Source organism: Pararge aegeria, chromosome 6, assembly GCF_905163445.1.
Source record: "Pararge aegeria chromosome 6, ilParAegt1.1, whole genome shotgun sequence".
Taxonomy (NCBI): Eukaryota; Metazoa; Arthropoda; class Insecta; order Lepidoptera; family Nymphalidae; genus Pararge; species Pararge aegeria.
Genome location: NC_053185.1, coordinates 10,266,873 through 10,293,256, shown reverse-complemented (window position 1 = coordinate 10,293,256; position 26,384 = coordinate 10,266,873). Strand labels below are relative to the sequence as shown.

The 26,384-nt window shown below is 39.5% G+C and overlaps 1 protein-coding gene across 1 annotated transcript in view; it reads right to left on the bottom strand.

Annotated features, from left to right (window-relative positions):
* Positions 1–2,065: 2,065 nt before the first annotated feature.
* Positions 2,066–26,384, bottom strand: part of LOC120624656 — a 111,844-nt gene continuing 87,525 nt past the window's right edge. The window contains exons 95-135 of the mRNA XM_039891324.1: positions 26,046–26,357; positions 25,614–25,946; positions 25,229–25,528; positions 24,811–25,113; positions 24,407–24,724; positions 23,901–24,221; positions 23,492–23,794; positions 23,054–23,383; positions 22,670–22,969; positions 22,284–22,589; positions 21,552–22,193; positions 20,590–21,219; positions 20,170–20,475; positions 19,474–19,770; positions 18,362–19,015; positions 17,972–18,280; positions 17,562–17,882; positions 17,172–17,477; positions 16,754–17,065; positions 16,351–16,665; positions 15,900–16,226; positions 15,199–15,822; positions 14,634–14,939; positions 14,248–14,550; positions 13,854–14,162; positions 13,267–13,581; positions 12,709–13,008; positions 12,129–12,608; positions 11,655–12,011; positions 10,938–11,141; positions 10,320–10,502; positions 9,667–9,855; positions 8,038–8,802; positions 7,370–7,567; positions 7,094–7,285; positions 4,780–6,882; positions 4,282–4,670; positions 3,854–4,036; positions 3,366–3,636; positions 2,964–3,208; positions 2,066–2,740 (exon numbers count right to left, since the gene is read on the bottom strand). Coding sequence (XP_039747258.1) covers positions 2,351–2,740; positions 2,964–3,208; positions 3,366–3,636; positions 3,854–4,036; positions 4,282–4,670; positions 4,780–6,882; positions 7,094–7,285; positions 7,370–7,567; positions 8,038–8,802; positions 9,667–9,855; positions 10,320–10,502; positions 10,938–11,141; positions 11,655–12,011; positions 12,129–12,608; positions 12,709–13,008; positions 13,267–13,581; positions 13,854–14,162; positions 14,248–14,550; positions 14,634–14,939; positions 15,199–15,822; positions 15,900–16,226; positions 16,351–16,665; positions 16,754–17,065; positions 17,172–17,477; positions 17,562–17,882; positions 17,972–18,280; positions 18,362–19,015; positions 19,474–19,770; positions 20,170–20,475; positions 20,590–21,219; positions 21,552–22,193; positions 22,284–22,589; positions 22,670–22,969; positions 23,054–23,383; positions 23,492–23,794; positions 23,901–24,221; positions 24,407–24,724; positions 24,811–25,113; positions 25,229–25,528; positions 25,614–25,946; positions 26,046–26,357 — 15,851 coding nt within the window. The 3' untranslated portion in view covers positions 2,066–2,350. The remainder of the gene's footprint in view (positions 2,741–2,963; positions 3,209–3,365; positions 3,637–3,853; positions 4,037–4,281; positions 4,671–4,779; positions 6,883–7,093; positions 7,286–7,369; positions 7,568–8,037; positions 8,803–9,666; positions 9,856–10,319; positions 10,503–10,937; positions 11,142–11,654; positions 12,012–12,128; positions 12,609–12,708; positions 13,009–13,266; positions 13,582–13,853; positions 14,163–14,247; positions 14,551–14,633; positions 14,940–15,198; positions 15,823–15,899; positions 16,227–16,350; positions 16,666–16,753; positions 17,066–17,171; positions 17,478–17,561; positions 17,883–17,971; positions 18,281–18,361; positions 19,016–19,473; positions 19,771–20,169; positions 20,476–20,589; positions 21,220–21,551; positions 22,194–22,283; positions 22,590–22,669; positions 22,970–23,053; positions 23,384–23,491; positions 23,795–23,900; positions 24,222–24,406; positions 24,725–24,810; positions 25,114–25,228; positions 25,529–25,613; positions 25,947–26,045; positions 26,358–26,384) is intronic.

Sequence of the window (26,384 nt, the reverse complement as noted above, 5' to 3'; positions counted from 1 at the left end):
GAGTACGCCATCCCGAGATCCGTTACCGTTGACAATGTCAGCATCGAAGTTGTGCAAGAATAACTACCAAGGTCAGGTTATACAGCTCGGTAGAAATAACTACGAAAAGGAAGATGTCAGAAGGATTCAGCTGGGTTGGGCAGCATTCGGAAAACTTAGTCAGGTATTCTACTCGCCGATACCCCAAAGCGAAAAGACGAAGGTAATTAATGAGTGTATCCTGCAATAAGCAGGCTGAAGTGGAAGAAGGCGGGTCATGTCTGTCGTAGAACCGATGGCTGTTGGGTTAGACGTGTTCTGGAGTGGAGAACCGAGAAAGAGAGACCGGTAGGCGCACTGTGGGACGACCTCCAGCCCGATGGACGCATGACCTTAAAACGGTAGCTGGAAGCGGCTGGATGAGAAATGCGGAGAGCCGTGTGTGGTGGCGTGCTCTCGGCAAGACTTGTGTCCAACAGTGGATGCTTGCAGGCTGATGATGATGATGATAAAACGAATAACTAAGTACTAATTCATGACCCAGATTATACTCATAGAACAATTCTGCAAACAAATTAACGAAATCAAAGTAAAAAATTATAAAATATGAAAACTATTTGAGAAGCCACTTAGATAGAGCAATAAATAATTCACACCCAAACGTTTTTTATCATTAACTTAGTCCTTTATACTACAATAGGACTTTTCTATAAGCTAACATTTAATACAAACTTTGATAATACAACTTCTTAAGGCTTATCTCCAAGATATCAACCGGTAGCTTATTGTAAATTTTGTATACAACTTCCTTTCCCTTTTTTTCTTTACATGACTGGTCTTATGAAGTATATTGCACTGCAATTGTTTTACTTCTTATGTTCAAATTTTTGCAGTTTCATTTTCGCTTCAATTTAGATATATTTTTTAGAACATATTATTTTCAGAAAATAAGCCGTATTCACCAGATTCAATCCAAATGATTAGCGTTTGTTTTATGCATTTTTTTCCGTTTAGAACCATAATATTAGCTTCAAACCTATATTGTTCCAATGTTACGCGCGCTAGTCCAATAATGCTCGATGGGCGGGGGCAATGACGGATTCATACCAACTTAAGTGCGGTGTAAGACAGGGTGGAGTATCGTCTCCTACTCTATTCAATTTGTACGTGAACGAGTTGATCGTCACGCTTAGTGGCCAGCACATCGGCGGCCATGTCGATGGCATTTGTATGACTAACTTGAGTTAAGCTGACGGCATGGTGCTGCTGAGCGCGTCGATCTGTGGGTTGAAGAAGCTAGTCCAGACTTGTGAGGAGTACGCGTGTCGCAGATATATGTTCTTGAGGCCGCTGGTGAAAAACACCCTGAGGACGCGCGAGTTACTGTCGGAGGCACAGTGAACCAGCAGAGGAACTCTATACCTGGGTCAAATCATTACCACCGACCTCAAGGACGATGCTGGTATCAAAAGGGAGTGGCTATGTCGGTTAGAGCTAATATGAAAGCGTTGCACGCATTACGTGCAGCCTGCGGGCTAATTACACGAAAAATAAGAAAAGTGGTCCCGCGCCTTAATAATAATGCTCTTAGTGTTGTTATGGATGCCGTATGTTCACGGACGCACGGACAGACTGTTTTAACGCCTCTATGCGAAATAGATGCGAGTTTGTGGTGCGAAGTGTATGGGGCAGCCCCAATTCCATTCTGAGGTTTTTAATTTTAAGTAAGCATGTACTTTACTATGTACTACTTTATTAAGAAAGATAAGGAAGGTCACTATTGTAAACAAGGAATAGAAAAGGTCCGAGTATAGAACCCAGTTACCAATTTAGTTTTTCAAAAACATAATAGTCTGATTGACGATAGACTGAGTGGTGACGGACTAATGAGATAGCCCCTTGTGAACCCCCAAGTAGGTAGTCATCACCGTACCTTAAAGCATTTTTTTTGGAAAATTCAGCAAACCTGACCATGCAGATAAAGGTTGTTTATTCCACAAACACAATGTGCGTAAATAAAACAATCTTTTAATTTTTAATTATAATATTTAATTTTATTAATAATTGCTTAAAATCTAAAGTCAATATTTATTTTACAAATTATGGTGTTGAATATTTATTAATTATCACAAAGTTCAGAGGAGGCGACAATACTAAGTTAATCGAGATAAAAATAAAATTAAAGTAATCTAATTTAGGGCGCTACGAGCGCGAACGAGGGAGGCGGCTATGATGCCGCAGCGCTCGCAGGGCCCTCGCCCGTCGGTCCTCCGGCGGCGCACATATTAAACCGAGTGAGTGAGAGAGAAAGAGCCGACACCTGCCCGGCGCCGATGGAGGAGCGGGACGTAGGACTAGCTGGGATAACTGCTCAGCGCTGAAACAGTGGGTTGGGGAAATCGGGCGGATGCGGCAAGGGCGCAGGCGCAGGCCGCGCACGTCGCCACGCCACGAGCCAGCACGCCACCGCCGCGGCCACCGCTACAAGCGCTAGCAGCGCCGTCAACGCCAACGCTACGGCCAACCCAGCCGCGGACACGCAAACCTCGCCGCCTGGGCCATTCGCGGCGCCAGCGCTGCCGTATGCTCCCGACCCGTCTCGTTGCGGGGCTGCTTGTGACAGGTCTCGCCTGTCAAGCGTTAGGATCTGATTTGACTCTACTGTCACCTCCTCTCGAAGTTGTCCCGCTAGGGGACCCTCACTTTCGACTATTTCTCGTTTTCTGCGCTTTCCAAACGCGTCGTATCCGCGACAGTTTACCTAAATAAGAAAAATAATTTATCAGTAATATTGGTTTAAATAGATAAATAACCAAAGCGGAGAGCTTTTAATTACAATTTGAAGGGGACATGTTACACCGATCGCACATAATGTGGGGATAAAGGCAGGAAGAAGAGATTTATATCGTTACAGTTTCTGTTTACATATCTCACTGCCTTATTTTATTTGAGCAATTGTAAATATATGAAAGGGAAACTCTTACCGGTTGACATTTTCCAAAACAGACACGTATATTACATTGGAATTTAATATTATCACTGCTGGGGAACTTAAAAGCATTGAAAGACGCTCGCAATGCGCTACCGTCTTCATTTCGTTCCCATTCACCAAAGATGGCTTTGTCGGTGGCACAACCATCTTCATCCGTAACAGTGTATTCATTTTCTATGTTTGTAGAAACTTCACTTGTCTTTGCAATACAACTGCGGGCGAAACCACCGTAGATACCTAAGAATAAAAATAAAGATTTGAATATTTGTTATCCGGGTTTCTATTTTAATTATTATGGATTTTTAAATTAGAAGTATTTATTTTTTGATGATAATACAAATCAAAAATCATAGCTTTTTGTGTACTGATGTAATTTATATTTTTTATTACTTACTTGATGGTTGAACATCGACTTGCAGTACTAAATTTTCGCCGATTTCTGCAGAATTAACTTCACCACCACTTTGTGACACTATTCTCATTGAGCAAGTGGGTGGCGGTCCAGTGTTTGCGATAGTGCCGGCAGTTGTCAGCATAGACACGTTGAACGCCAGCGTCACATTTTGTTCGCCGGTCTGATATATACACTTTATGTGGAAAGCTTTAGCGTTTGATGTTACCAGTTTTGGATGTTTTTGCATTACCAGTACGAAGCTCGCCAATCCCTGCAGGTAGAATATAAAACGTTAGTATAGATCCTACGCTATTTACTTCTAGGAGGTACAACACGCGTTACGAATGTTAAAAAAAGTGGAAGTTGTATGCGCGGCCTCATGTATGTATTGTGTAGTGGCATTATACTGTAATTATTAAAAGCCATTTTTTTTGGATCAAATCAAAACTGTTTGTACTTTTACGCAGTTGCAAGAATATTTAACTTACGTTTACGTGGACTAATCCACAGTCTCCGAAAAATACAGTGAAATCCACTGGTCTTTCTTGATTTTCGGTCGTATGAACAACGAGACGGCATCGTTCATCTTTGCTATAACCTTTAACATATAGTACTCCGTTGAAGTCCTTGATTTTAAGACTTACACTTACACCATTTGCGAGACAGTGAACCTAGAACATAAAAAATCACCATTTTCATAATTTAAACTTTAACTGCCGAGGTACATATCTGTAAATCTTATGTGTAATTATTATTTTCGTTAATATTAAAATTATATTATGGACGGAATGGTTCTAGCCGTTTTTCTAACATTTGATGTCTCATCTTAATAAACCTTAATAATTCCATGATGCATGATTTGCAAATATGGCAAAAGAAAAAAGTTAAAGTATTCAAAAATGTATCGGTAGTTTACCTGCATATCTGGTAGCGGGAAGTCTGTGCGGTAAGTAATATTTGGTGTAGTTGTAGCATTGCAGTGAACTCTTGGATTGCCGATGTAGCCAGTTATACACGTGCAGCGAGAGCGATGGCTCACGGCTTCACATGTGGCGAAGAGACCGCAAGGCTCCGCTTCGCATGCGGGCACACATTGTTCATTGATACATCGTGAAGCATTGTCACAGTCGTCGTCAGCGCGACATCCGCCGGGCGCGCAAGTGTCTCCACGTAACGTGTATCCGCGCCCTGTGTCACACACGCACCGGCCTCTTGCATCAACCACACGTCCTTCGTATTCTAAACAAGGTACGCATTCGCCAGTGACGTCAACACCTTGACCTTGTATGCATTTTGTTCCGGGTGCTGAAATTACGTTAATAATTATTATATTTGTTAATATCGTGTTTATATCATAATAATATTTGGAATATTTTTAGTATAGGTATAGTATAGAATACTTTAAATAACTTACGTTTATATGGTGTGCATTCTGCAAGAGCATATCCTCTGTAGCCGGGTAGACATTCGCATATCATAGTTCTTACAGGTAACGTATCAGCGACTTTACAGTCGGCATTGATTCCACAGGGGTTCATTTCTAAACAAGGGTTGACACATTTTCCTCCTAAGCATGCAGTTCCTGACGGACATTCTATATCAGAGGAACATCGCGGCTCCGTTTTATTACAGCCATTTGAAGTACTTTCGAAGCCAGGTGGACAAACACAGTAAACTTCATGAAGGTGCACTCGGCACTCAGCAGGTGTATTGCAAGTTGTGGAGGTACAAGGCTCAACACATTTTAAGTTAATGCAAGATTTCTCTGATGTGCATTCGGTGCTTGATCTACAGCCTATTGGCAAGCACGCTACAGCTGGGTTGCCAACAGTTCCAATTTGACAACGACAAGATGCACGATGTTCAACACCATAACATTCAGCAGATTGTCCACAGATATCTGGTTCAACAGTGCAGGCAGGCACACAGCGATTGTTAATACAAGTTTCGTCATCTGCGCAATGACTATTTGATTGGCATTTTACGTCGTAACATCCTGTGCGAGGGTCTCCAATAAAGCCCGGTCTGCAGGCGCACACAGGTTTATGATCCTTTATCTGACAATCGGTATTTGGTCCGCAATCGCATGGGGTCTTGCACACAGATGTTATACATGCGTGGTTAGAGGAACAATCATTGTCGATTTCGCAGGCTGCTTCTTGGATTGGAGTAGCTGGACGACATACGCCCTTTCCGCTGCTGACATATCCAGATGGACAGGAACAAAGCATTGTTCGAACGGGTAGTGTTGGTGATACTTCGCATTGAGCGGGTAAAGTACAAGGTTCTAATGCAGTACATGGGTTAACACATTTAGCTGATAAGCAAGCTAGTTTTGATGGACAATCAGCGTCTACGTAGCATTCGGCCGTAACTTGAGGTCTACATTCTATGTATGGGCTACCTGTATGACCTTGTTTACATTTACATACACTAATATGATTCCGTACTAGGCATTCGGCGTTATTACCACACATATTTGTCGAAAAACATGGATTGATACACCTATGAGCGTGGCATTGTTTATCAAGAGGACAATCGCCGTTTGATCTACATTCAACAGCGTTACATCCAAAGTAAGCATCACCATCGAATCCAGAGCGGCAGCGGCAAAGTGGTTGAGACCTCTCTACAAAGCATTCAGCATTGGGCCCACATGTGCTGTTTAATAGACATGGGCTGACACAGTTGCCATTTACACATGCCTCGTGTGATTCGCATTCAGAATTGGAACGGCATCCAACGATACGACAGTCTCTGTATGGATTACCATCAAAACCGTCCCGGCAAGCGCAAACAGGTCTATGGTTACGAATAAAACATTCTGCGTTATCACCACAATTGCATGGGTTCCTACAGATTCTGTTAATACATGATTCTTGTTCACTACAATCTTGATCTGATGAACAACTAAGCGGCGGTAATTGAGCTAGCTTACATGCGCCTTTTTCATCCGGTATGTAACCTTCAGGGCAACGGCATAACAAGGTGCGGAATGGAATACTATCAGAAACTGAGCAACGGGCGTTGGTACCACATGGCTTAAGTTCTTCACACGCATTACGGCATTCGTCTCTAAGGCAAGCGTGACCACTTGGACAATCGCCGTCCATTTTACATTCAGGCTCTCCAATTACTAGCAACTTTTCGCAATGAGTCAAAGGATCTCCTAATGGAAGGGTAGCTGGACATTTGCAGGATGCGATATGGTTACGGGCAAAACAATTTGCGTTATAGGCGCAGGGATTACGTCCTTCTGATGAACAGACATTAATGCAAACTCCCTTTATGCAGGCACTATCATCATTGCAGTCATTATCCACTTCGCACTCTGATGCTTGACATTTATTGTATGGATTTCCATTAGTGCCTATGGGACAGCGACATTGAGGCCTATGATGTTCACCGAAGCACTCGGCACTCACAGCACAAGGAGCTTCAACTACACAAGGGTTTACACATGCTCCGTTGTAACACATGTCGCTATTAGGACATTCTGAGTCGGATGTGCAATCGACTGAAACAATAATTATAATTATTATAAATACATCTAGCGAACAGAAAATTTAGCCCAAGAGCACAAATACTGTCGTATTTTTTTACCACTATAAGACATATCACGTATTTCGTGCTCAGAAGGAAAGAATTAAAAATATATGACCTTAAAGCCTTTGAATGGGTAAAATATTTAAATACTGGTTCTTCGTTCTGTTCGGAAATATGCTTACCTTTAATACATCCGATGTATGGATTTCCTGAGTGACTTCGTTCGCAATAGCAAACTGGATGGTGTCTCACTACAGTGCATTCAGCATTGGTGCCACAAATACATGGATTACCACATGCACCATTAATGCATGCCTGTGATAATGGACAGTCAGAGTTAGCCTTGCAACCAACTGGTATCATGTCTTGTGATGCTGTAAAAAGTATATGTTATTAGTTATAATTATGATACTCTCAGAAATCAAAACTAAACATCGGTAATTTTTGTCAATACTTACGGGGCGTGCATCGTATGTTTGCATTGCCAGTGTGCCCTATTGGACAAGAGCAATATGGTTTATGTTTTAGAACGCGACATAGAGCCCCAGGACCACAAGAATCAACACATGGATTTACACAGGTACGCTCATTACAAGCTTGTTCCGGTCCGCAATCTTCGTCTTTGTAACATTCCAGTATAGAAGGCTGTCTCGATTCTGTTGTAAAAAAAAAACGAAAGAACATGAATAACATTTTTTGAATTTTCTTTTTCTGCGATCTCGGGTATAAAAATAAGTCTACTAATTTTATTGACACGAGATTTGTTCGCTTCTTTATAAATGCATAATTAAGTTTATAATATGTGTTGGATTCAACGATAGAATTGAGATGGGTCAGATCATAAATATTACATTATTGGCGCAATTATTTTCCCGTCAGTAAGTTTACTCGTAAATATTCGTTCTAAAATGGTTATGTCGAGTAACTTAAGTTAAAACAAAAATGTTGGAAGTCCGTGGTAGGTACTTCATGAGCAAGGTACTTCATAAAAGTTGGCGTTGAATTAGTTAAATATATGTGTTCGCAGGGCTATATCTATTCATTTATATCGATGGGGTGATATTTACTTTTTGTTTCTTGGTGTGATTTTACATTTCATTATTCAGTAGAAAGTTTTATCACTAACCTGTATTGCATTCAATTCTTGGATTTCCGAAATATCCAGGTGGACAACTGCAACGTGAAACATGATCGACTGATTCACAGAGAGCATTGTGTCCGCACGGTGCAGCTTTACAGGCGTCAATGCACTTTCCACGGCGACAAGTCTGGCTAGTCGCGCAATCTAGATCAGCAGAGCATTCAGCTTCTGGTGGTGATCGACATCCGCTGTCCGGTGCTGCGCGTCCTTCGTCAGGGCACACGCAAGCGACCGCGCGAAGCGGCAATATATCAACTGTTTTGCAAATAAGTCCAGCATCGCATGGATTACCCAGACATAAATCGATACACCGTGCGTTAACACAGCCCAGTGGACGAGCGCAATCAGCATCGCTGGAACATTCGTCTGTTAATTGTATCGTGGTGCAACCTCGCGTATATGGATCTCCATTGTAACCTGGTGGGCACGTGCATATCGGTCGATGAAGGCTCGCAGTGCAAATTGCACCCGGTGCACAACTATTTTCGGAACATACAGGTTGGCAGAATCTATTCAGACGGTTGCATATTTGAGTGTCATCGCAATCTTCGTTGTAGTGACACACCCCGGAAACACAAGCGCGATGTGCGTCTCCCTGTGTGCCCGTTGGACAGCGACAATTAGCTACATGGGCGACCACTTCACAGAGAGCGTCCCGGCCGCATGGTCCTCCCTGAGCGCAGGGGTCGCGGCAATATCCGTTGATGCAGGCCTTATCGAAGGGACAGTTATCATTTGAGGTGCACTCGGCTGTAAAATAGGAATTTTGATGTAAATACTACACATACTTAACATTCGATAATATCTATCATTTTGTATTTCTTTAGATAAGTTTCATTCAATTGACTATTCAAAAGCGTCATGTGTGGAATGTATTATTTATGTTTGACTATTAGGTACATACCTGGTATGGTATGTATATTATTATTCCTTTATATAATTTTTTTATGTAAATTAGTGTACTTATAACGCACGCTTATTTTATGTATTTTTATTATATATTATTTGTGTCTTATAATATGTGAACCATTTACATATTTAACGAAACTCATTCTCCTAACGCGTAGTTTGAGTCTCCTAAGAAGCTAGACGTCACTACCAGTGAACCCGAAGTTCGTTTATAAGTTGTTGTTGTGTTGTTTACCTATGTACGAGTATGTATTCCCTTTAGTGTATAATAAATAATTTCATTATTAAGACGCCTAATTAACACCTAATCAAAGAAAATTCTTAGGCATACATTTAACTTTCACCAATCGCTTTTCACTAAGCAACTCATTGTCTATGATTCTTGCCAAAAAGTGTGGTTTATTATATTTGTATTATCATATTTCTTATTTTTCATATGGATTTAAGGTTATAAAAAAACCGAATTTATATATTTTTCATGTGTCAAGTGTCAGTTTACGAGTTTCTAAAACATTAGGCACCGTCGATTCGGTGTCATAATTTCAGATGGCACCTAACGTCGTTAGTCATCATCTAAGAGTTGGTGAAAAGTTTTTCTCCCTACGCATTACCCTAATCATTAGGCATCCGATTTAAGCGTTTCCTAGGTTCAGTGAAAACGGGCATTCAGGGTATATCTTTTGTGTTAAATTCGGATAAACTTACGAGTGTAGCAGGCACGGGAAGGATCGCCAGCCGTGCCGGGTGGGCAGCGGCAGCGTGCGCGGTGCGCGTTCGCTTCGCACAGTGCGCCCGCGCCGCAGGCCCCAGCGCACGCCGAAACGCAGCGACGACCTATGCAAGCCTCTGCTGTGCCACATTCCTCGTCAGACAAGCACATCGGTCCAGATACACCTGTTGTATTTGAATTTTCGTTATATACCTTTATTTATATATACAATACAGGTCATATTTAATTTTTATAAAGGTTTGAAGCATCCCGGCTTCGTTAATTTTCTCACAAAATCTTAAATTGTAAATTGCTGATGTAGGGGAAAAAAGACGAAATAGGTACTGGGTTTCTTGAAGGTTTCTTCTGAAACTTTTGGGGTTGTTAAGTAGCATAGCTTTTTCTGTTGTGTTATTATTTCAGCTATTTCAGCTGCGTAAAACAGTTCAACAAACTAAAGGTTAAGGACAAGTTTAAAAGTAAATTATCTTATAAACCTAAATGGATAGAATGTCAAAAAATTTAAATCGACCAAGTTGGCTTAGCTATGTTTTGTTTTGGGACGACTTGTTTAGATATTATGGTAATGGGTAATGAATATAAGTGAATCGATAAATTTCGGTTTAAAAAGACTATTAAAGTTACGTACTTTGTGTACAAGCCACATTAGGATCTCCTTGTAACGGTGGTACACAAGTGCATGAGGCCCTGTGAGCGCTTGCATGACACTCAGCACCAACTCCGCAAGCGCCTGACGCGCATACGTTCTTGCATCGTCCGTTGATACATTGCTCTTCGTCATTACATTGTGAGTTTTGTTCACATTGTCCTCCTAATCAAAATAATCAATTATTAAACAACATTTTACCTGGTTTTAAACTTTACCAACAATTTATCTGGTTTTAAACTTCTGGTACATAAAGTACGCTAAAAAACAATAAAATACTATTAACGCCACCAAAGATTAAACTCTTCCGATCCCGAAAGTAGATACATAAAACAATATTTATGTACAAGTGTATGATACAAGATATAAACAACTGTAATTTTCTTCCATATGGCTGAGCACCATTTTCATACATTTTGAAGTGCAGTTCAACTCGCGCTGAGCTTACAGGATTTTGATTCCTGTTGTACGGTAAAAAAATATTTAATATTACATTTAAGTATAACTGAAGGTTAATTAATATCTGTTAAGACTAAAAAGTTTATTAATAAATCATTATTTATTTATCAGTGTATCGTATAAAATAAACAAAAAACTTACTGGGACTGCACTGCACAGAGGCATCTCCGGTCAAAAGCGGAGGGCACTCGCATACTAGTGTACGGAAAGGCAGTGTGTTTGCGACCCGGCAAACAGCTCGAGTTCCACAAGACGATGAATCACAGGGGTTTTTGCAGATTCCTTGTAAGCAAGCTAAGCCTGGACCGCACTCCGCATCGTTAGAGCACTCGCTCTTGTCTTGCACTAAAATATGTATTAACAAAAATAATAATAAAGTTTAGTTCGGATAAAATTCTAAACCTTATGATCGCTCTATGATTCTAAAATCATTTATTGTTAGTAACAATTATCTTATTAACCATTTTACTACTTAAAATTGGCCGAACATTGCTCCTGATTAGGGTAAGTAACCTTTTGAGAACTTGGTGTATGCGTGTGTACCAACTCAGTGATCCATAAATGGTCCTTTATTAAAAAAAACCTTAAAATTTCCAAAATATTGTTGGAGCTCGCGCGCATGCTGCTCATCATGACCTTTTTCGCATGACTGCGTAAAAGTCATCAGTCATAAACGTGATTCTCCGCAAACATGATATCAGGTAGGTATGATGCAATGCAGAAGCGCGGCAGCCCCATCAATACTATGAAGCCTTTAAGGTACTGTATACGTAGGTTGTTATATTAAATAGCTAGTAGTATACGTGTCTATAAAGTATTAAAAACATTCACAAAATTTGCTATTTAAATTAAAATTACCTAGTTTACATTCAATTTTAGGGTCTCCTTTTGTGGCTCGTGGGCATTCACATACTGGGGCATGACGGACGACATTACAAAGTGCTTCAGGCGCACAAGCACCGAAGCATGGGGTTTGACATTTTTTCCCTCTGCATGCTAACCACGTAGGGCAATCTTCATCGACTGTACATTCATCTCTTCGGCAGCCAGTCCATGGGTCTCCTCGAGTTCCAGAGTCACACTCACAAGACCCTACATGACCGCGTGCATAGCAATGAGCTTCAGGACCACATCGTACACGTAAACACACTTTGATACAAGAGCCGCCTTCACAACTCTCGTCATCAGGGCAATCATTATTGCTGTGGCATTGAACTGAAAAATAGTTTAATATTAAGTTTACTGAATATTTGAAAATTTAATACTACAAAAGAAAGATTGTTAAATATAATACAGTAGTTAAATTATATGAGAATACTATGTAATAGGTACCTGAATAACATCCTGTGTATGCGTCACCTTCGTAACCGGGCAAACAAGTGCAACGAGCTCTATGTTGTTTTGCTATGCATCGAGCATTTATGCCGCAATTTGTAGGTCCGCATGCTGCTGTACATCTCGTATCAATACAAGCTGCGTTGTCAGCACATTGTTCATCACGCAAACATTCTGGTTGTGGTGGCATTGTGGTAACAGTGGTTATACGTTCACAACGTACAAATGAATATCCAGTGTAGCCCTCTGGGCAAGAACAGACAGCGGAATGTCTGACACCTGTGCAAATTGCGTTTATACCACAAGCATTGATACATGGATCTGAGCATTTTCTATTAATACATGATCGATCTCCAGGGCAATCATCATTAACAACGCACTCTGGATAAGTACAAAATCCGTCACGACATGTACCATGAGGTCCACAGGGGTTAGGGTCACAGGGATTAAATACAGTCGGACTCGTAGGAGGTGTATCTATAAATGAAAAATAAGTATTTTAATTTAAAATAATGAATTAAATTTGTGTGTAATATAAATATATATAATAATATTAAAATGCTCTGCAGAATCTAACCTCTAACTCGACAGTTCTGGAATGGATCGCCAATCATAGAAGGTGGGCACGAGCATATCGGTGCATGATCAAACACTCTACACATTGCTTCATTACCACATGTGCCAATACATGGGTCGACACATTTGTTTCGTACACAAGCCCGATCACGCGAACATTCCGAGCTTACAACACATTCAGGCCGACATCCAGTAGAGGCTGCATCACCACTAGTACCGCTTGGGCAAGAACAAACTGCATTACTGCCTGCTACTGAGCATAGAGCACCCGGTCCGCAAGGTGATGGTGTACAAGGAGGCGCTGGAATGAAATACGTTAATTTATTTATAGAAGTACATGTCAGCTAAAACGGATATTTAATTTAGCGTATTATGTAAAAGTCCGGAATGGTCCTTTATCTTTCATCTTTATACATCAGGTGAAGTAAATATTACCTATTATTTTTATCATAATAGTATACTGTACGATACACACTCGAGAGTGAATCAAATGAGACAATAGGTAACTTAAATTTCGTTTACATTTTTTTTAGCATACAACATTATAATTTTAATATACCTGATGGTACAGTATCGCATCGTTCGAATGCATTTCCTCGCGTTCCAGATGGGCATGAACATAGAGGAATGTGGTTTACAGTTTCACATTCTGCTCCAACACCACAAGTTCCTTGACATGGATCACGACAGTGTGATCTTATACACGCGCGGTTTGGAGAGCAGTCTGAATCAGCGACACATTCTGGGCGACATCCAGTGTATGGATCGCCGCGTAAGCTTGGCTCACATTCACAAGACGCACCAGTACCTCTGGTACGACAAATTGCGCCAGGACCACATGGTGATGGATTACATGGGTCATTAGGCGGTCTTACTGTAAATTTGCAAAAAACATGTTATAATACGAGTTACTTTACAAACAAGCAAAAATAGCAAGCTTACGCTTCGAAAAACTATGAAAAGCCTGAAAAGGTCACTTTGAAAAATGCAACTTCCTTAAGTTTCGCAATTAAAACCCATGCCTAAGTTTTAAAAGCGAAAACATAAGTTCATCGCCACGTCAATATTTCCTACTTTATTTTTTAACGAGCAACAATTTAAAAACATTAATTCATAAAAGCAATCTTCCAGGTGAATCTGTCTTACAAATATTTTCGATGGGTCGACATTCTATAAGAGGGTTGCCGGTAGTAGTGTGGGGACAGCTGCAGCGTGGTTCATGAGCCAAGGATGTACACACAGCACCCTGCCCACAAGCTCCAGGACAAGGGTCAGTGCAATGCCTGTTTAAACACATGAACTTCCAGTCACAGTCACTAGACTTCAGGCATTCAGGGCGGCAGAATGGAGGAGTGCCTATATTGTCTGCACGGCACCGGCAGATTCTATCAATACAGTCTGCATTTGGACCACAATCTGGACACGGCGATTTTGTATCCGCTTCAATTCCAAAGACTGTAGATAAATAAAGTAAATGAGTTTTATTATTCTTAACAACCTACATATAACAGAATATAACATGTTATGCAAACAAAATTACCTGGTAAACAACGTATGAATGGATCACCAGTGTAATCACTTGGACAAGTACAAATTGCAGAATGTGATTTAATTCGACATATTGCATGCGTTCCGCATGAACCCGGGCAAGGATCTCTACACTTATTATTACGGCAGGCCAGAGTTGGCGGACAGTCTGAATCAACACGACATTCAGGGCGGCAGCTCGGTGGTTCTTCGTACATGGCTGATCGGCAAGAACAATGGGCTACAGTACCAGCGGCTCGGCAAATGCTGTTCGGCCCACATGGATTTGGTGAACAAGGATCGGTCACAGTCGGTGCTGAAATATAACGATTTTTTACTTTTACATATTTTCTTAACAGTGTTACAAAAAATATTAACAGTATTGAAAGGTAAACAAACCTATGATACGCCGGCAAGCTATAAACGGATCCCCTTGTAGTGGTGCTGGACATTCACATATTGCTAAGTGATTATACACATTGCATATTGCATCTAAACCGCATGCATTTTTACAAGGATCAATACATTTATAATTAACACAAGCCAATTGTTTTTGACATTCATTGTCAGTTGTACACTCTGGTCGACATTCGATGTAAGCATTGCCATGATATCCTAGAATACACGAACAAGTACCATTATCACATATGGCATTAATACCACAAGACGATGTTGCGCAAGCATCCAGCGGCACAGTTGTTATATCTGTACAAACAAAATAAAAAAAAGTTATTAAGTGTATTGTGAAAACGTATATTTCATTTAGTCCCTGGCATAATTTTTACCAGATGCCAAAATTTTTGTAAAAAAAAAGTATTCAAAAGGTACATGAAATAGGAAAAGTTTGGAATTTTTAGTTTTCATATTTTGGTAACCCTCGTTTGAGAAATTTTAATATTGGTATTTTACAGTAAACAACATATTTTGTTTAAAGATTATGGACTTTGATTGTGTTCTAACATACCTTTAACTATTTCGTAGCACCTAACGAATGGGTCTCCTCTGTAGCCTATCGAACAAGTACAAATAGCAAGGTGGTTCATTGCACGACATTCTGCATTATCGCCACAGGACCCTATGCAAGGATCGACGCATTTTTCGCGTACACAAGCCTTATCTTTTGAACAATCTTCATTAATTGTACATTCCGGGGAGCATCGTGGGGGTACTCCAAGGTAACCCGGTTTGCAACTGCAAGACGCCGATCCATCTACGTCTCTACAAGTAGCAAACGGACCACAAGGGTTTGGTTCACAAGAACTAGAAACCGGTGTCGTAAATATCGGTACTTTTGTACATTTTATAAATGGATCTCCTTCAAAACCATTAAGGCAAGTGCAGTACGGACTATGGCGGTGCACACGGCATTGAGCATTTTCTCCGCATGTTCCAATGCAAGGATCTATGCATTTTTGCTTAATGCAGGCCTCTGTAAGTGGGCAATCCGAACTTGTTACACATTCTGGTTTACAGTTAGGTGGGTTGCCTATAAATCCCGGTAGGCAAGTACATATAGCTTGCTCATTGACGTTTCTGCATATACTGTTTGGTCCACATGGTGATGGATTACATTGATCTCTTGGGTTTTCTGTGAACAAAGGCATATTAAGTAAGAGGCTGACAACAAAAAATAATATTTCAAATAAATATGAATAAGAAAAATACCTTCTTTTATAGCGCAGCGATCATATGGATTACCCACGTATCCATTAATGCAATAGCATTTAGCTACGTGATTCACTGTTTGACATTCAGAATTTATACCACAATATCCTATACAAGGGTCTTTGCATTTATTGTTTATACAGGTTAAATGTTGCGGACAGTCAGAGTTCAGCAAACACTCAGGCCGGCACCCTTCGTAAGGGTTTCCAAAAAATCCGCTTACGCACATACAACTTGCGGCTTCATTTCGTTCTTGACATATAGCGTTAGGTCCACATGGATTTGGTGAACATGGCTTGACTTGCGCTGTTGGTATTTGAATCGACACTAAAAATATTTACAATATTAGTTAGGTAATCACATATGTTTCAGAAAATGTTTAAATATGGTCGTAAGACAAATTGAATATTTCGCTCTAAACCAAGATATATACAAAATATTATATGAATACCTTTAATAAGGTGACATTCATCAAAAGCATCCCCTTCGTAGCCAGAACTACAGGAACACAATGGTGAATGACTGATCACTCGACATTCTGCATTGCGACCACAGGCACCAATACACGGATCGGCACACTTATTGTTTATACATGATTTTTCGAAAGTACATTCACTATTTGTAATACATTCAGGACGACAGTATGGTGGACTTCCAATAAAGCCAGTCAAGCATGTACAAGATGGCGTTTCACCAACTTCACGACATAAAGAATTCGGTCCACATGGCGAAGGTGTGCAAGGTAACTTAGTTGCAGGAATTTCATCTGGAAATATAATAAAAATATTTTTATTGTGTTATGAATAAAGTTAAAGTTTTGTATAGAATTCTTATTTTTATTTCAAATAACTTACATGGAATACTTAAACACCGTGTAAATGGGTCTCCAGTTAATCCACTTCGGCAATAGCATATAGGCTTGTGGTTGTGAACTTTGCATTCTGCGTTAAGTCCGCACGAACCTTCACATGGATTTATGCACTTCTGATTAGAACATGACATGAGACTAGTGCACTCTGAATCAACTAAACATTCAGGCCGACAAGACGGCGGTACTCCATTATAACCCAAAAGACAAGAACACATAGCTTGATTCTGAATTGTGCGACATTGACTGTTAGGGCCGCACGGAGAAGGAACACATGGATTTTGCTTCTCCTGCTCTACTGAAAAGTAAATATGAAATTTGTTAAATTGGGCAGAAATAGAAAATTATTTAATTTTCTATTAAATTGAATTGAATTACTATTTTATTTATACTTATTTTCTAACCTTCGAGAGGTGTGCACGCAAAGAAGGCATTTCCTATAGTGTTTCGCGGACAGCTACACATAGGTATGTGATTGTATACGTCGCATGTCGCATTTTGACCACATAGGTTTAAGCAAGGATTAACACATTTATTATTGATACATGCTTGATTTGTTGAACAGTCAGAGTTGTGGGTGCATTCAGGTCTACAACTTAAGTAAGGATTTCCGAAAAAGTTTGTTTTACAAGTACAAACTCCTTCATTACAATCAGTATTTGCTCCACAAGGGCTCGGATTACATCTGTCGTATACAGTAGGTACATGTTCTGAAATGAAAAAAAAACATTACAAACAATATCTAATGTAGGTATATTTTTCCCTTTCTAAGTAAAATATAACTTTGATATTACCTATTACTTCAATGGTGTAGCAACTTTCAAATGGATTTCCTGTATACCCTTCAATACAGCTGCAAACAGCAGAATGTTGATGCACTTGGCAAATAGTTTGTAGACCACATGAACCGACGCAAGGATCTTGACATTTGCGATTAATACAGGCTGTACTATAAGGGCAATCTGAGTTTACAGTGCATTCTGGTTTACAGTTTGGTGGATGTCCAATAAAGTTATCCAAACATGTGCACATCGGTATCTTGTTTATAGCCTGGCAAATTGAGTTAGGCCCACAAGGCGATGGTGTACATGGGTTAATATCACTAGAAGGTACATCTGTAACAAATAAATGGTAACCTTCCATTAACAATCGCCGAAATAATTATTCAAATGTATAATTATAATGTTCAAAAAACTGATCTTACCCTCTATTAAAATGCATCTTGTAAACGGATCACCTTCGTAGCGTTCCCGACACGAGCAAATAGGTGAGTGGTTAATTACTTTGCAGTTTGCATTTTGTCCACATACTCCGATACATGGGTCAACACATTTTTGGTTTACACAACTCTTTGACTTCTCGCATTCTGAATTTACGGTACATTCTGGACGACAATTTGGTGGGAATCCGATGTACTCAGGTAAACAAGAACAAGAAGCAATACCGCTATTATCTCTGCAAATGCTATTACTTCCACATGGATTTGGAACACAAGGTCTTTGTGGTGCGGGAGCTATAACAAAAAAGTATTTTGAGAAATCAATTATTATTTATTTAAAAATTATTCATAAAGTGATATTGTTATTGTTCTTACTTGGTTCATAAATAATATTATGGCAGTATGAATATGGGTTGCCCGTGTATCCCGGAGAACATTTACAAATTGGCAAATGATTGATGACGTCACAAATGGCAGTTGTACCGCAGACTCCTGGGCACGGATCTTCACATTTGTTTCTTATACAAGCTTTGTTAAATGGGCAGTCAGTATTTACAACACATTCAGGTCTGCAGAATTCGTATGGGTTACCAAAATATCCAAACTCGCAAATGCAAGTAGCGGCGCCATTAACTAAAACTTTACAACGGGCGTTTGTGCCACAGGGTGCGGCATCACAGGGATCTTGCGGTTTGATCACCTGAGTAACTTGTTGGCATGACGCAAATGGATCTCCCGTGTAGTCCTCTTTGCATGAACACATAACAATATGATGCCGAACTGTACATAATGTATTAAATCCACAGGAATCTGGACATGGATCTTTGCATTTATAATTTATGCATGTTTTACTAGATGGGCACTCTTCATTGACGGTACATTCTCTTTTGCAGTTAGGCGGATTTCCATCAAACGTGGGTTGGCAAGAGCAAGTGTAAGAATCAGTATTAGGAGCTGATTGACAAATGCTATTGGGTCCGCAAGGTGATGATGCGCATGGGTTACTAGGTAGTTCTTCTATAATCTGGACTGAAAAATACAAAATCTATTAATTTTTTGTTTTGTTTTCACTCGTAATAAAATGTTTAGAACCAATAAACTAAACTTAATTGGCTCTGGGTAATCAAAAATTTTGTGCGTGTCTAGTAAAATTGCTCATTTGTTATTTCATTTATTTGTTCGCCTACCAAATATATCTTAAACTCGAAAAGAATCGAAATCCGTAATTTCTCATGGGACTTGCCATTTCGGATAACTTTGGCAATACAGACAGATTGTTATACTCCTAAGAATAGTCAAGAATAAAATCCATTTTGGGCAAAAATTAAGTATATGTAAATCTTTATTAATCATTAATGAATTTTAGGTGGAAGGTTTTAAGGCATTTAAAAATTATATTTGGTGATTTTTAAACTGAAACATACCATATTGCCATATATTTTGCAAATGTATCTTTATACCTATTGAGATCGGGGTACTATATTTACCATAGCAATGTGTGAACGGAGATCCGGTGTACCTCTGTGGGCAGGAACAAATTGGATTGTGGTTTCGTACGTTACACACAGCATTAGCTGCACATGAACCTGGACAAGGATCTTGACATTTTCGGTTAATGCATGCTAAGAATGCCGGACAGTCGGCACTTTGAATGCATTCGGGTCTGCAACTGGGTGGATTTCCAATGAATCCTTGTACGCATGTACAAATCGCTTGGCCATTTAAATCTCTGCACATACTGTTTGGTCCACAAGGTGAAGGGTCACAAGGTCTTATGATGGTATCTTAAATAAAAGAATAATTTCTTATCATATTCAACTACAGAATAAATAATTATTTTACGTGAATACTGGTGGTACGAAGAAAAAATATCATTAACATAGCTGGCCCTCGCGATTTGACTCATGTAAACTAAAGATATGGTAGCGTAATGTTCTATTGGCTACCTCAAGACTGCTATTATGGCTTAACTATGATAGTTTTATATATGATAGTAATAATGAGTATTTATTTTAATTATTTAGTACATCATTTTTATGTTTCAACCGCTAGTAAACCATAACTACGTAACTTTATCGCAGCGAGTTTACTTGTTGAGCGGTAAATAAAATGAATACCTTTACACTAATTTCCACTTTAATTTATTCCAGGTAGAGGAAAGCTATCTTTAGTTATCCACTTACTTTGAATTTGTATGCATTCAGTAAAAGAATTTCCAGTCATCCCACTAGGACAGCTGCATACAGCGACATGGTTATAAACATTACATTCAGCATTTCTTCCACACATATCAATACATGGATCGATACATTTGTTTCGCACACACGTCTGGGATAGTGAACAGTCTGTGCTAAGCACACACTCAGGACGACAACTAAAGTATGGATCTCCATGATATTCTGGAAGGCATTTGCATTCCCCATTGTTGCTACAAATGGCGTTAGGACCACATGGCGAGGGATTGCACGGATTTATTTCTTGAAGGATTTCTGCAAGTAATTTTGTAATTAGTTTTTGCTTATTTTATTGTTAATTTACGCTATAAAACCAAAAATGTTGGCCATGTAATTATCTCATTTTAAATTTTTTCAAAAATGTTTTACCTGCTTTCTTTATAGAACATGAAACAAATGGATCTCCTTCATATCCAGCGGGGCAAGAGCACATAGGTACATGGTTAACGACATCGCAAACGGCAGACAATCCGCAAGATCCTAGGCATGGATTTTGACACTTCATGTTTATACATGCTTTATTGTTGCTGCAGTCAGTGTTGAGTACACATTCGGGCTTACAGTTAGGTGCACTTCCAAAGAATCCAATAACGCAAGCACATGAAGGAATTCCACCTATGTTTCGGCATTCAGCGTTTGGCCCACAGGGCGACGGTAAGCAAGGATTTGATGGCTCAACTTTAGATGGTTTAGTTTCGATGATGTAGCAAACTGAAAATGGATCCCCGGTATATCCTTCCTTACAGGAGCAAATCGGATTATGTTTGATTACTCGGCAGTTTGTGTTAACGCCACAACCTCTAGGGCACGGGTTTATGCATTTAAAATCTTCGCACAGTTTATCTAGAGAACATTCAGCACTTGTGACACATTCCGGCCGGCAGTCAGGCGGTGATCCTTGGTATCCACTCAAACATGTACAGATAGCTAAATCATTTTGAACATTACATCGAGCATTCGGTCCACATGGAGAAGGATTGCAAGGATCAACATTTTCCACTGAAATACAAATATTTATAACATATTAATGAAAAGGGCATTATTTTATAATAACTATGAAGTTTTGTGTAAGACTTGGAATCTTGGTAGGTGCAGATAAGACCGAATATTGGGTTTTAAATCATGGTTTCCGTGGAAACTATTAGGTTAAAGGGGTGGCAGCCTCAGATGATAAACTCTAACATTTGAATTTGTTTCAATTGTTATGTTTATGACCGAGATTGATAGCGCCATGAACTAAGTTGTCACCAATGAGAAGACAATGTATTTGTTGTACAATAATTACATTGTTAATATGTAAAAAAAGTATGAAGTATGAAATACTAAATTACCTTGAGGTTTAAAAGTACAAATTTTATACGGGTCACCATAGTGTTGTTCAGGACAGCTACAGCTGGTCACGTGATTGACAACATTGCAGAACGCATTTATACCACAAGTGCCTGGACAAGGATCCCGACATTTATTAAGGTGACAAGCTTTGTTAGACGCACAATCTGAATTTAATACACATTCCGGCTTGCATGATACATAGGGATCACCGAAATAGCCTGGAAGACACGTACAAGATCCTATGTCATTTTGTTCTCTGCATTCAGCGTTAGCACCACAAGGAGACGGTATGCACGGTGTCGGTCTTTCTTGTGTTATTTGGGCAGTGATAATATTGCAGTATACGAAAGGATCACCAGTGTAGTCGCTTTGGCATAAACATATCGGAGTGTGACTCACGACTCTGCATTGAGCATTTAATCCACAAGAACCTGGACAAGGATCTTGGCATTTTCTATTTATGCAAGCCATATTAGTTTGGCATTCGCTGTTACTAGTACATTCAGGGCGACAGTTGGGTGGTACCCCTATAAATTGTGGCAAGCATTTACAATCTGCACTATCTCCATTTTCTGTACATATTGAGCTAGGTCCACAAGGCGAAGGTAAACAAGGATTTACTTTGACTGTTGGTTGGGCAACTAAAATGAGAAAAAAATAAATAAAATAATTATAGCAATACAACAATATAGGTACAAAAGGTAAGAACAATTTAAAATAAATATACCAACCAATGAGTTGACAGACTGAAAATGGATCTCCAGAAAACCCAGACAGGCATGTGCATACTGGGTTATGATTAACAACAATGCAATGTGTGTTTCTACCACAAGCACCAGGACATGGATCTAAACATTTTTGATTTGAACAAGCTTGATTCAAGCTACAATCGGAGCTTACAGTACATTCCGGGCGACAGTTTGGTGGACTACCAACATATCCTTGCATACAAACGCATACGGCATGCCCATTTACCTCTCTGCACTGGCTAAATGGTCCACATGGTGACGGATCACATAGATTTCTGTTAACAACTTCTAGAAAGAGAAAAAAAGGTTATTAAGGTATAGTATTCGATAGGTACTTTATTCAATATATACAATAAAATTCGGCATACCAATTAATTGGGTACAGTAGTGGAAAGGATCTCCTGAAGTTCCGATTGGACAAGAGCACACGGGTATGTGGTTAATAACATCGCAGGTCGCATCACTTCCACATGTTCCAACGCAAGGATCACTACATTTGTTTCTTATGCAAGCTTTGTTACGTTGACAATCGGAATTTAATACACATTCTGGTTTACATCCAAAGTGAGGGTCTCCATAATATTCCGGCAAGCAAGAGCAAACACCATCATTGCATATGGAGTTAGTTCCACAAGGAGATGGTGAACACGGGTCAATTAGTTCGACATCTACAAAATGAAAAAAATATTTTTATCATTACAGAATTTGATTTAATTGATTTGATTTTTTACTAGTTTATTTTGAATACCGACCTTTAATAATTGGATTGCAAAGTGTGAATGGATCACCGTTGTAACTTGGAAGACAGGAACAGATAGGTAGATGGTTGTTGACTATACATTGAGCGTTGCTTCCACATGCGCCTGGACAAGGATCCGCGCACCGACTGTTTATACAGGCTTTGACGGCGCTGCATTCCGAATTGATGGTGCATTCAGGCCTGCAGCGAGGTGGTATACCCATGTAGTTTGGAAGACAACTGCATCGAGGAATACCACCTTGTTCTTCACACAATGAATTTGCTCCACAGGGTGAAGGTATGCACGGATTTACTTGTGGCGGCGGAGATATAGCAACTGATTCTTGAAAACAAAATTTTATATTATTTCACGTCAATTATTTTTACAAAGTACTTACTTAGTACGTAGATTATTTGATTAGATTTAATAGGATGAGAAAAGTTTACTCACGAGGCATACAGTAGGAAAATGGATCTCCCGTGTAGAGTTCTTGACAAGAACACATTGGATTATGTCCGATTACTCTGCAATTAGCGTTTCTACCACATTGGCCTATGCAAGGGTCTACACATTTTCGGTTGACACACGCCCTATCAGTTGAACATTCACTATTGATTGTGCATTCAGGGCGACAATTTGGTGGTGTGCCCATGTAAGTGTTGCTGCAACTGCATACTGCTTGAGAGTTAACTTCGCGACATTGACTATTAGGCCCACAAGGTGAAGGTGTACAGGGTGTTACTTTAACGATATCTGTAAATTCAAAGAATGTGTAATAACCACCGAATATACTGAGTTGTGTATACTGTATGTATATCTATTAGTAAATATTTACAGTAAATTAAATATTTTGTCTTACCTTCTACTTTATCTATACAGTATGAATAGGAGTCTCCGGTAAGTCCAGGTGGACAGTGGCATGATGGTAGATGATTAACGACTTGGCATATTGCATTCGGTGCACAAATACCCGGACAAGGATCTTTACATCTGTTTTGTATGCAAGCTTGTGTTGGGCTGCAGTCAGTATTAATGACACACTCCGGGCGACAACCTTCATATGGATCACCGATGAAATTTTCAAGGCACTTACAAGAGCCAGCAAAATTTCTTGCTGTGCACTCTGCATTTAGACCACAAGGTGATGGTTCACATGGTGAATTGTATTCTATGACAGAATCTGAAAACATGCAAAATTCTTATTTTAACTATGTATTAATGTTATTTTGACCTAAATAAACTGTGAGAACAATCATCCAATAAATGAAAGTCCTGGGACCCTGAACATTTAATTATATTACCCAGTAATTTTTGTGAGCCTGGTAGATTGAATTAAATATAAAAAACAGTTAATATTCTTTTTACCTTTGATGGGACTGCAGGAAACAAGTGGATCCCCAGTTTGACCATAAGGACACGAACATACTAAGGCATGGCTAACAATTTTACAATCGGCATTGTATCCACAACTTCCGGGGCAAGGATCTTTACATTTCTTGTTGATGCAGGCCTGGTTGCTGGGGCACTCAGAATTACTAATACATTCAGGGTGACAATTAGGCGGGGAACCCACATAATCCGTCTGGCACGAGCATGATGGCGATTCGCCGATCACCCTGCATATTGAATACGGGCCACACGGTGATGGCGTACAAGGATCAACAGGTACCAGCGGGACTGCAACTGTAAAGAGAAACGTATCACTTAACCATAAATTTAATATGTTTTAAACGTAAAATCAATAAAATACATGGAAATAGTATACAAACCAATTTGGTTGCAGTTTGTAAATGGATCTCCAGTAAACTGAGCAGGACACGAACAAATAGGGTTATGGTTGACTACTTCACATCTTGCATTATATCCACAGCTGCCTTTACAAGGATTTATACATTTCTGGTTATTGCAAGCTTGGTCTAGTGGGCATTCAGCGCTAATACTGCATTCTGGTCGACACGATGGCGGAGAGCCAATAAATGTAGGCAAACAACTGCACACTGCTTGGCTATTGGTAGTTCGACACTGACTATTCGGTCCGCAAGGACTAGGGTTACATGGTAGAACTTGCACAACTGTAAAAAATACATCACTTATATAACTTACTTATTAATTACTCATTAAATTTTATTTATGAATTATGTAAGTCTGGCTAATACACAATTGAATATTAAATTTGATATTACTTACTTTCAACTTTGTAACATTCTCTAAAAGCATTCCCGGTCATATCTTGAGGACATGTGCAAATAGGAATGTGGTTGTAAACATTACATTCAGCGGTTGGAGCACATGCTCCTGGACAAGGATTTACACATTTATTTCTTGAGCATACTTTGTCCGTCGAGCAGTCCATATTTATTATGCATTCTGGTTTGCATCCTACATAAGGATCACCGTAGTATTCGTTAATACATGTGCATACCCCATTATTGCATTCAGAATTGAATCCACAGGGTGATGGATTACAGGGATCTTGTAACGGCACATCTAAAAAGTATAAAGCATATTGTTGACATAGACGATATGTTATAAATAAAATGTAGGTATATAAAACTGTTAAATTATATCTTACCTTGTATAGGAGTAACATAACAGTTTGTGAAAGGATCACCAGTAAAGCCCGGTGTGCAAGTGCAAGCTGGATAGTGATTAAATACTGTGCATATTGCGCTTTGTCCGCAGCTACCCGGACATGGGTCACGACATTTCATATTAATACATGCCAAATTCGATGGACAATCTTGATTAATAGCACATTCCGGTCTACAATTCGGTGGGAGCCCTTGGAAATCAGGCATACAAGAGCAAGATGGTCCTCCATTAATGTCTCTACATATTGAGTTTTCACCGCAAGGATTGGGAGTACAAGGATTCCTTTGTGTATCAGGAATAAACTGAACTGGCGCTAGAATAAAATCACGATAAGCACATTTAATAAATATTAAAAGACGATGTCATTATGAACTAAATAATTTAAGTCTTCAGGAAGTATTTGTTAACTTACGTTGTTTAACGCATCTCGTAAAAGGATCGCCAGTGAAACCTGACTTACAGGAACAAATAGGACTGTGAGTAAAAACTTTACAGTCAGTATTGGTTCCACAGTGACCAGGGCAAGGATCGTCACACTTAAGATTAATGCAGGCTTTGTTGATTGGACATTCTGAGCTAACTGTGCACTCAGGTCGGCAGCCGGGTGGGGATCCGATATAATTAGACATACACGAACATGCGCTTTGTCCATTAACCGGATGACATACACTGTTTGGACCACAAGGATTTGGTATGCAGGGAGTGGCAGGCTCTTGATGTAGTTCTGGAATTAAAACGAATCGTTAACATT